This window comes from Notothenia coriiceps, unplaced genomic scaffold, assembly GCF_000735185.1.
Source record: "Notothenia coriiceps isolate Sejong01 unplaced genomic scaffold, NC01 NC01_scaffold00037244, whole genome shotgun sequence".
Classification (NCBI taxonomy): domain Eukaryota; kingdom Metazoa; phylum Chordata; class Actinopteri; order Perciformes; family Nototheniidae; genus Notothenia; species Notothenia coriiceps.
This window is the reverse complement of record NW_011369945.1, coordinates 13,479,485-13,490,910: the sequence shown is the minus strand read 5'-3', so window position 1 is coordinate 13,490,910 and position 11,426 is coordinate 13,479,485. Positions and strand designations below refer to the sequence as shown.

Sequence of the window (11,426 nt, the reverse complement as noted above, 5' to 3'; positions counted from 1 at the left end):
CCAGCAGCAGCAGATTAGCCACTTAATATTCCCCTGGGGTTAACATTAAAAGCTGTGAAGCTGAGATGGTTGTCTAATTTGAAACATGTCACCTAAGGACAGTAAGAAAAAGTATTGTTTTCTTGAAAGGTTACTAATGGACACTATTGATACTTAGCAAATGCTTTATTTGATCTTGAACTTGAAAAATTGACTGTCATATGCCAAAAAATAATTGTGATTTATCCACAGTTCTTATGAAAAATGACAGTGTTGAGACTACAACATATTTATTAAAGCTGATATAAACATTATTCTTTCTCAAATTGTCAATTTGACTTAATGAAATAGTTGACATCTCACTTTAAAATACAGCTCTTCACTCATTAGAAAATGATCATTTCATAAATAAGGAAATGATTCATCTTCAAAAGTCAACAGATGCCATGTGGTCAGTACAGTGCAGGGTAACAAATGGAAACGACTCCCTCTCTGAGCTCATCTCTCTGGTCAGTGATCTTTTTCCTCTTTCTTCACTTTTCTTTCTCTGGATGTTCTTTGTGTATATCTATGCCCAAATAAAAACTGTAAATACAAGGATACAGCTTTTTAAAACAACTTGTACACTGCTCCTTTTATTGACCTTTCTTTTTTCCCTATCGTCCCTCTTTCTGCACATTATTTTCCTCCTTCCTCTCTCCCCCCTCAGCCGTCCCCCCTGAGGCTCTGCAGTTTTCTTCAATCACAGCAAACTAAATGGAAACACATGAAAGCTAATTTACTCACAGATTCCCAGAATTCCTGGCTGTGAGGTCACTCAGTTGTGCTCATGACTTTCACTGCTCGGAAATGGAAATCCGACCCCGCGCTCTGCAGGAACCTGTGGGCTGGATGTGGGTCAGCACCAACCAGGCTGCAGACAGTATGATATCATCATCCTTCCAAGGGCCATCCCCATGTTGCACCTCAGAATATACTGTATTTCAATCTTGCAAGAAATTCTAAAAATCTTACCATCAGTGGGTCCATCATTACAGCCATGTTTTGTCTTGACTAACACTGTTCACATTTTGAGATCTTTGTTATTTTATAATCAAGATCTAAATGTTGAAGCGTGAAATTAGGTCTGAAATAAGATGAGATAAGATGAACCTTTATTGCTCCTTGTAGGGAAATTCAGGTGTTATAGAATTAACTATAACTATTGTATTAACAGTATGAACCACAAAAATAACACGAGTTAAACTCTGATAAGTTAAATATGGGAATTTATAATGTACTAACACGTTGTTATATAAAATGTGACATTTTAAATTATGTATAGCTTCAGTGAAGTACAGTGTTTTAAATTGTTTTATTAAGTAAGTCAACTTTCTGTGAAGCAGATTGGAAGTGAGTCATCAGAGTGTTGCTCAATGTTGACTCACTATTGTGAAATCTGTGAGACCACATTCAGGACTAATGAATTCCACCTGGCTGAGGGAGCCTGTTGCATAATGACTCACAATGACAAGGGACACACTGGCTCTGTCTGCCAGGGTCGGTTTGCAGGACCGACATGGTGCCATGTTACAAAGAGCGCACAAATGATCTCTTCCCTTCTTTCTGTAAATACATCCGATAGATGATGTAAATAGCCAAACTGAAAGAAGATGCTGTCCTCCCCCTTTCTTCTTTCGCTTCTTACACAACCTTCTTGGGGTTAAACTCTGTCAGAGAATACACACACGCCTCCACCTCCCCAACGTTGTCCCTCAGGGCTGGACAAACGCCAACCGCTCTGGGGGTCTCAGCAGGGGGGGACACCTGGGGGGCTGGAGCTCTGCCATGGGGCCTGGAGAGAGAGATCCTTCTCTCATGTGGACCCACCCCGTGCTGCACTGATTACATCTTGATTTACTTAGGTGATGTCATATCTGTGTGTGTGCGTGCGTGCGTGCGTGCGTGCGTGCGTGCGTGTGTGTGTGTGTGTGTGTGTGTGTGTGTGTGTGTGTGTGTGTGTGTGTGTGTGGTACACTTCAGTTCCATGCTGTCTGATATAACCTCATCTTTCAGTGATTCTATGAACTTCTCTTCTTATCTGGTTTACACATTCCATTCTGCTTCAAACACTTACAGACTGAGAGTGATACTGTGAGCTAGAGAGAGAAAGAGTGTGTGTTCTCTTTATGTTAGTCCTGTTTTAAGTAAAAGATCAGAATGGTTCTCCTACCACAGCTGTGTGTGTGTGTGTGTGTGTGTGTGTGTGTGTGTGTGTGTGTGTGTGTGTGTGTGTGTGTGTGTGTTGCTCTCACAATAAAGTTGTTTTTCATACACAAGAGTTTTGACGTTTCCAGGCTTGCTCTCTTCAGTGCTTGGAGGAATAAAGTTACATGAAATGAAAAAAGTATTGTAGAGTACAAGATCTCCAAATGTGTCCGTCCTGAGTAAATGTGGGCTACTTGGTTCCATGACACATGACTGACATGATGTGCTGTCTGTTCCTGATAAAGACCATAAACTGTGTTGCTCTTACAATAAATAAAGTTGCTCATGAAACCAAAGTGTTGCTGCAGTTTGACCTCTTCTAGCTCTTTCCCTTCTTCATGCATTTTGGGAGCGAAGTGGAGCCAGAAACCCTAAACCCTAAAAGTAACATCTCATGTTTTTTCACATGTTGCAGTGTTATTGTAAGATGCTGCTTCAGCGGAAAAGACGCCTGTGTTTGCTGACGGGCACAAAGCACTCACCAGTGGATGAGAGAAGAGGGACTGGCTGGCTTTAATTTGCCTTGCAGGCGTCCTGCAGGAGCCGTAAACAAGATGCATCTGCACTCTCCATTTGTTCAATCCTCATTACTCACTGCAATTAAGCTCAGTGCCAACCCTGAGGAGAGAGCCTCTGTACGTTCTGCTCCAGCAGGTCTCCACTGAGCCAGCAGTAGGAATTATAAGGCCCATTTAAGTGTCTAGTTATTCCCCATAATGCAGAGACTTTATGACTCTGTGGAGAAAACAAGATTTGTTTCATTGACCCAGATACTGCTGCTGTAGCAACCAGGCTACATAGTTCCTTTATTGGTGATTTGAACCAGTGCAATGTTTTAGCCCCTTCATGCTACATATCAATATTAAATAAACACATATTTAAGGAATGGAATAAAATCAATACAAAAGATTTAACTAGTTAATTTCAAACATTTTCTTATAGACTTTTTGTAGTGGTGAGGTTAGTGCAATAACTTTTTATTTAATTTAGATCTTCATCAAATTTGTATCTTGTTGGTCGAACGCACTTATTGTAAATCGCTTTGGATAAAAGCGTCAGCTAAATGCAATGTAATGTAATAATAGCCGTAATTAGGTTTTGAAAGCTGCAGTTGCCAACTAAACATTTTATATTGAAATATTATTCAATTTAAAATAACCTAAGGAACGAAAAAGACAGGACAGGTTTCAACTATTTTTATATATCTTTACTATAAGCCTGACATATTTCCTGACCCTACACTTTCTGCTTGGCAGAGTTTTTTGTTGGCGGATCAATAAAGATTCTTTAATTTGGAGAGAGAGGTGTTGATGCTCTGCTCTGTTGCACTTTTTGTTTAAGCCTCATAAAGCAGCTATAAAAAGCATTAAAAGAACCCTGCAAAGCTGCCGTTTCCAATACAGCCTGACAATTATGTATTTATTCTAAAGTAATCTGCATGATTGATGATTCTTTGAACAAATGGTTGTCCATATGAACAATAAACAGAGCCTGCTGGGAGACCTGTAGGGTCAATAGTAGAGCAGCCTGAGGAACAGCAAGATTAAAATGCTCGAACATGTAGCCAATTCATTTGCGATAAAAACGGAATAATACTATATTAATTAGTAATACAACCCAGAGTTTTTGCATTATGGGTAGTTTTTGAATCTTCAAGTAGCCTGCAGTTTTACACTAGAGTACGTTTGTGGTAATAAAGCTATATTGTAGGATGTGTACGTGTAGGCTAACAACAACACTATTGTATAAACATTTGATGAGTAAATTATTACTCCTTCCAACAATGTATTTAAGACACCAATTAATGTATGTTTTATTCTTTATTTCCATTTCTTGGGATACATTGTTTGTTTCTGTTAGATGACTGAGAACTCATAACAAGCCACAGCATCTTATTTTGAAACTCCTAACCGGATGTTGACCGTGCTCGTATTTGAGTGGCTACTCTCCTGTGTGTCAGCTATCTTCTATCTATATGGCGCTGCTGTGTGTGAGTAGTGGATCCCTGTTGAACTTTCTCCGTGCAGAGCACCAGAGCAGTAATACCCGGCGGTAATTGGCTTATCCGCCCGGCTGAACGCTGTGTCGGTTGATTGTAAAACTGAACTCCGGGGATTTTATTCCCGCAGGAAAGACGGAGCGAAGCTTCCCTCTTAAGGTAAATGTGAATATCAGTTTATTCTTCGGGCTTTTTGTGGTATTTTCTCCCTGGGTGTAAACGTGGTGAGGGTTCGGTCGTTGGCAGCTGCCTACCTGTTGAATAGACCTACTGCTTTCTATTATGTGAAAAACAAAAAGAGGGAAAACTGACCAGTCTAACTTTTTATCTGTAAACATAATGGTTCCACTGCGCGTGACACTCCCTTTGGTTTCAACATGTGGAGAGAAACATCCAAACATGCTCACTATATACACCTTTTACAGACGTCGCCACCAGCTGGGTTTTAGCCAAATAGTATCATCTGGTGAAGCACTGTAGCAGGATCATGATTTTTCTCTTGGTGCTCTGATGTGGGACAGTGTAGGATTCATTCAGCCATCCGATGAGCCTTGAAAGGATCAACATCAATAAATGATCTAAATTCTCATGAGCGTTTAACAGTCCAACAAATCTAATCAGTGATGAAGGAAATAATACACGTTTTGGAAACGCACCCAGTGACTCACACTACCTGCAGATCTCCAGGAATAAACTCGTCCTGGGGCTAAACCCAGAGCAGGTCACAGCAGCGGGCAGGCCGCATGAGTCCTGCTGTCTGACAGGGAGAGAGACACAGAGAGGTCCAGCTGCACACTGGGACAGTTTGATCTAAAGGAGGACATATCCACAGCTCCAGGTGCATCATGGTTATTAGCGGACAGAGGTTTGTGGGAGTCACATTTATTAAAGCCTGTGAGAAAAGGCATTTTAGAGTGGAAGTGGCTTTGCTTTTTCTGGATTAGACTATGAGACAGATTTGTTCCACTCGCACCGATCACTCACCCGGAGAGGAAGTCTCCAGGACAGAGGGCTGATCTCAGCTGCAGTTACATAACCGAGGGAAAGACAATTCAAACATGTTTTATTTCACATCTGTGCGTTTCTGTAGTGGCTACACCTTTTTTTTTTAAATGTTTGTTATTACTGGTTAAACTGTTCTAATGAAGCTCGGAGAGAAACAGAGACAGGGGGAGAGATTTGATCTCAAACCCGGTGTTTTTAACGCCGAGAGATGAATCAGAGCTTCTGATAACTCAATCATACATTTCATCAACAGTGTTCTACATGAACACAGTGGCGGCGCCAGAGATTTTCTCTAGGGGATGCTGTGGGGTAGCTTGATGTTTCATAGAGGGTGCTCAAACTTTAAGGGTTTCCCATTAATGCACCTGCGCTACAGTTGAATTTTCTACTGCAACTCATACTTGTCAACCCTCCCGATTTTCGTGGGAGACTCCCGATTTCAATGCCCTCTCCCGGTTTCCTCCCGGGGTCATATTTCTCCCGCATTTCTCCCGATTTCTGACAAAATCAGATTTACTCAGGACTGTTTCCACTCGGACTTTAATACAGCTACACCATTGTTTGGTTTCCATGGTAACACGTCTCTTTAGTAGCGCGCGCAACTGAAAGTCTGAGAGGGTGAGGCAAATAGTCACAGAAAACAGAACAAAAATCGACAACTACTCTACTCTCTGCTCACTCCTTTCCTGCCCACACATATGCTCCATCAAGGATGGTGCTACAGTCCGCAAGGCATTGCACTTAGAATTACAATATAAGCATGTTAATGTTAATCTAACAGCTCCGGCGATCCACTAGCACCCCTCACCTAACAGGAAGTCACTCAAGTGTCACAAAGTAATTTAGCCTATGGGTAGGTCAAAAATCTAATGGGTGCTGGCCATTGGCCTAATCACCTGTGTTGGCTTTATGTTTTTGGTCAAACATTTGTTTGTTTCACATTTGCATTGATGTAATCAATAATTTTTCTAATTTAATAAAAAAAAAAAAAAAAAAATTCAAAAACAAAACATATATTTCTTGGGGGTGCTTTGGCAATCCTGGGGGGTGCTTCAGCACCCCCTAGCTCCCCCCTGGCGCCGCCCCTGCATGAACATGAACTTATTCTCAGATATTGTGCAGTTCTTAACTGTTTTTATTTGAATAATATATAGATCAAACCAAATCGGGATGAGTTTGATTGAAGATGAAATCAGCTTAACTTTTTTTTGGTAAAAACAAACGGATTAGCAGACAAGCAAAAGGCGTGTTGTCAACAGTCTCCTGCTGTAAGTAATTACGCATGACGCAGGAGAGGATCACAACAATGAGAGGAGCGGCATGCTCCGTCTAGTGTCTGTCCNGTCGTGCCTTGGCAGTCTCAGTCCAGCATGATCTGGCACCTGCCCACAGTGCCAAAACCACCAGTAACTGGTGTACTGACCATGGCATTACTGTCCTCGATTGGCCTGCAAATTCCCCTGACCTGAACCCCATAGAGAATATGTGGGGTATTGTGAAGAAGAAGCTGAAAGACACCAGACCCAACAATGCTAATGAGCTAAAGGCCGCTATTGAAGCATCCTGGGCATCCATAACACCTCAGCAATGCCACAGGCTGATTGCCTCCATGCCACGCCGCATTGATGCAGTAATCCGTGCAAAAGGATTCCCAACCAAGTACTGAGTGCATTAATGGACATTTTCAAATGTTTGATTGTGTTTTGCTGTTATAAATTTTTTTTTTTTACTTGGTCTGAGGAACTATTCTAATTTTTTGAGATAGGATTTTTGAGTTTTCTTAAGCTGTATGCCATAATCAGCAATATTAAAATAATAAAAGGCTTGCAATATTTCAGTTGATTTGTAATGAATCCAGAATGTATGACATTTTTGTTTTTTTAATTGCATTACAGAAAATAAAGAACTTTATCACAATATTCTAATTTTCTGAGACAGTCCTGTATAACTGTTTCATGTTCAAACAATGGTGAGCATTCATCAAGTAACACATGAAAATGCATTCACACTTCATTCTACAACAATTGTGTCAGAGTTGTATAAGAATACAAATACATACAATTATTTTATGAAATTTAGTCAAAACATTCCTCAAGACAAAATGCTTCCTCCTTCTACAAAAAGAAAGACATTGTACTTGTTTAGTAATATTGTATTTGGGAAAACATGATGTGTACAGAGACATGACTACAACACAAATGTAGGTCATTTCCCCCCCATACACCTCCCACCCAGACCTCAGGAAAAGTGTTTTAAACGTTTTTTCTCCATCATCATCAAACATCTAGCTCTCTTGTTGTGAGGGAAAGGACTGCACATTTCAAATGTCAAACCTCTGAACATCAGCACTTGTTTTTGTCTGAAGGGTTAAACACCAAAGGAATGTTTGAGATGGTGATGGGATCATAAGATCACAGAGCCCTCAGGCGAGACCTAACCCATGGCATCCCATAATTCACGGTGTTTGTCTCAGGAAAGAGACTTTGAGATGTATCACTGATAACAGGCGAGTTGTTGCAGAGGCCCAAACCTTTTAAAAGCAACGATTTCCATGCAGTCATTTGCGTTTCCACTAACTGAGCGGAGGGCTCCTCTGGGAATGCGTGACCAATGTTCTGCCTGGTCTGACTCACTGTAGGCCTGGAGTCACACACTCTGGGGCGGTAGAGCCCTCTCAGCAAACACTCCGGAGGGTTTTCCGTCATATGTCTTCACTGAAAGGGAGGTTGTAAATCTGGCCCCGCCTTCATTCCTCCTCTTCCCCAGACCCTGCTCCTCCCTTCCCCTTCGTCCCATCCGTCTCCCCTTCGCCTTTCCTTCCTCTCTTCATCAATCTGACACATTTTTTTCTTGTTTCTCCTCAGATCTCTAGCATTTTCATATCACACTCCTGAAGTTTCTGAAGAGCTCAGCAGGCTGGCCGACAGCAGACCACCAGGACCCTTCAGTCTGAGGAGGGATAAAGACAGGAGTGTGTGTTTTCAAGTGAAGTGGCCCCTGTGTTTGCTGGATATGGCTTTTCTGTGTTTGAGAGAAAGACACTGGGACCAGATCTGAGGTCAAGACCTTCCGCCTCCTCCCCTCCCCCCCGGAGTCACATGACAGCGCGAGGCACAACCCGGGGTTGCTATTGCTACCGACTGAAATATTTGTATACTCGCTTGGAAAAGCAACACAGACAGGATCTCTCATTGGGAGGGGAACGAGCCAGAGGAGCTTCAAAGTGAGTTTGCTTTGTAAGCTGTTCATTTACCCCCCCCCCCCCNCCCTTCTCTCTATCCACATACACAGTGTTCCCATCCTCTCAGATAAAGAGACGTTTTCCCTGAATCACCTCAAATCGACCAAAATGCCAGCAAAGACACCAATGTACTTAAAAACTACAACTCCCAAGAAGGGTAAGAGGCTGAGGCTCCGGGATGTGCTCTCAGGGGACATGATCAGCCCCCCGCTGGGCGACGTGCGTCACAGCGCACACGTGGGGCCGGAAGGTGAGGGCGACATGTTTGGAGACGTGGGCTTCCTGCAGGGGAAGATGGGCATGCTGTCGGGGCTGAGCGGGGGGCCGGACGGGCGGTCCCACAGCGTGGAGCAGCGCCTGGACCACGGCCCGGACCCCCACAGCTACGCCTACAACGGCTTCCACTACCAGCACTCCTCCAGCGGCCTGCTGAAGACCACCATCTCCATGCCCGTGTTCATCGCCCACGAGCAGGCCCCACCCAAGCCCCCACGCCTCCACCTCGACGACCCCTCCCCTCCTTCCCAACAGAACCACTTCCACCCCCACCAGACCCCCACAGACTCCAGCCACAGACAGGCTAACGGCCACAGCCGCTCGGACAGCCGCAGCCAGATGTTTGAGAACAGGTTGGTGGACCGCTGCAGAGACGTCTCCCTCCCCCCTGCCGTCCGCCGGCTCGTCCCCTCCTCCGGGTCCTTCTCGGAGGCCTCCTCTGAGGACTCCATGTCAGAGACCTGCGGGCCCCTGGACAGTCGCCGGGGCCTCAGCCTGGACTTTGATGCCAGCCTGAGCAATGAGGACCTGAGGAGTGAGCGCAGTGACTCGCCCAGCCCCCCCTGCCGCCCGGCCCCTCTCACAGTCTCAGGGGGGGTGTCCAGGTCAGACTCTCTGATGGGGTTGAATCTGGATCTGGGCCCCTCTATCATGGAGGATGTCCTGAGCATCATGGACCGCTACAAGACTGAGGACAACCGCTGTGAGCTGTGAACACTCTGTGTGCAGATACATAAATCCTGAAAGACTTCATAAAGATGCAAACAAAGGAGACTGGATGGAGGGTTGAGAGAAGACTGCTTAAGGGTTACTGAAAGATTGAAAGGGGAAACATTTAGAAAAACAGTGCTTTTGAACATGTATCTGGGTATATGGAGTGCCTGCCATCCCACAAACTGAAGTATTGAAACCCGGTCTGTGTTTTGTATGGGTTGTCCATCAGAAAACATGGGATTAAACAGTCTATTCAGATGTGTCCCCCTCTTCTCATGTCACATGCAGGCTCACTGCACTTCTCGGGAGGGGGGCTAAAGCGCTACAACGGAGCGTTTCAGACAGTGTGAATACAGGTTTATTCAGACAGGCAGTATGAGAACAATGATGTGTTTTGTGAACATTAAAGCTTGTAACTATGTTTTAGTAGAGACCCAATGTATGAGCCTGAAAGTGAGCATATGTCCTCTTTGATAAAGGTGAGAAGCAGGTGGACTTTGTTGTGTTGGGATGTTTCTGCCCGATGGACAAAAGACAAGGCAGAAGGCTGGTCCTTAAGAGCCTTTAACAAAGCTGAAACTCCTAACCATTCACATTTGAAGATAATAGTCCACTTCTATCTCAAACACATTCTGTGGATGGAATACTGTCTATTCCTCTGATTAATGCTGAGCATGTTCTGCTTGGTAATGGTTAACAAATTGCTGACTGAGTAGATGTGGAGAGACGGGAGGACGAATCAGCAGCTGAGGACAAAACTCAGGACTCATCCACAGCCACTAATGTCTTACAACTACAGATGCTCAAATAACACATTTAAAGTCATACTAAGCTGAACTGCAAACATCATTATGCTCTATCCATATTCTTTCCTTATTCATCTTGGCTGCCTGTTTCAGAATCATTCCTATTGATATCTTTACTGGTTTACTGTAATGCTTCAATGCCAGAAGAAATGTGAAGAACTTCTGATTTGACTCTCCTCTTGTAAAAGATGAAGATGTAAGTTCAAATGGTTTCTAAAGTGACATCTGAGAACAGCAGCACTAACATTTCTTTCTTTCTCTTGATCAGAGGGAAACAGCGTGTTATTGTAGTTCAACTCATCAAATGTTATTCTGCTGCTTTTAGACCTTTTCTAACCTTGGTCTTTCAAAACACTCCTCCTCCACGTTGTGGCTCCCTGTCGGCCTCCAGCACCACCATCTGGATATCACAGTATTACTCACATGTCATTTATGCTGTATATATCTATATGACTGTAAATGTAAGAATACATTGTTATATACTGAGGATTCATGGACAATTATTTTCCCACAACCACAAACACAGACCTTATTGTGCCTGATAGAGGTGGGAAGTAAGTAGATTTACTCACTATACTTAACTAGCTGCACCTTTACCAGCTTTGAGAACACTTTCATGATCAATCATTATAAAACATATCATATATATTATTCTGAAATAGACCAATCTGCACAAAGACTACTTTTACTGTCGCTACTTTCACTATATTTTGATGAGAATACTTTTCTACTTTTAATTGAGGAACATTTTGAAAGCAGGACTTTTACTGTAACAGTATTCCTACACTTTGGTACTTAAGTACAAGTTCTGAGTAGTTCTCCCACCTCTGTCTCCTGATAATAATCGATAATTGATTTAAATTTAAAACAGTATTTTGTTTCTTCATTGTGAAAACAATGGTTGGCAGCCACTCCCTTTATTCTATATTTGTAAAGTGTACTAGAGAAGTGTAACCAAGTACTCTGAAATTCTTAGGTAATTGTACTTAAGGCTATATTTCCATCCAAATGCTTTTGTACAACATTTGAGTACTTTAAGCTTCTAAATTATTGTAGAGGTGGTCATAGTTATGAAGACGTTATTTAAAAGCACCAGGGTCAGTGTGAGCCACACTCCCTTGGTCAAACATGCACTTTGGCCTGAATGTGAAGATGATAG

General features: G+C 43.0%; 1 protein-coding gene across 1 annotated transcript; it reads left to right on the top strand.

The window, feature by feature from the left end:
• The first annotated feature begins 4,180 nt into the window (after positions 1-4,180).
• On the top strand, positions 4,181-10,775 carry LOC104964756 (cdc42 effector protein 3). The gene is made up of 2 exons (XM_010793616.1): positions 4,181-4,384; positions 8,095-10,775. Exon 2 carries the CDS (start codon positions 8,580-8,582, stop codon positions 9,459-9,461), a length of 882 nt encoding a protein of 293 aa, XP_010791918.1. The 5' UTR covers positions 4,181-4,384; positions 8,095-8,579; the 3' UTR covers positions 9,462-10,775.
• Positions 10,776-11,426: the final 651 nt, after the last annotated feature.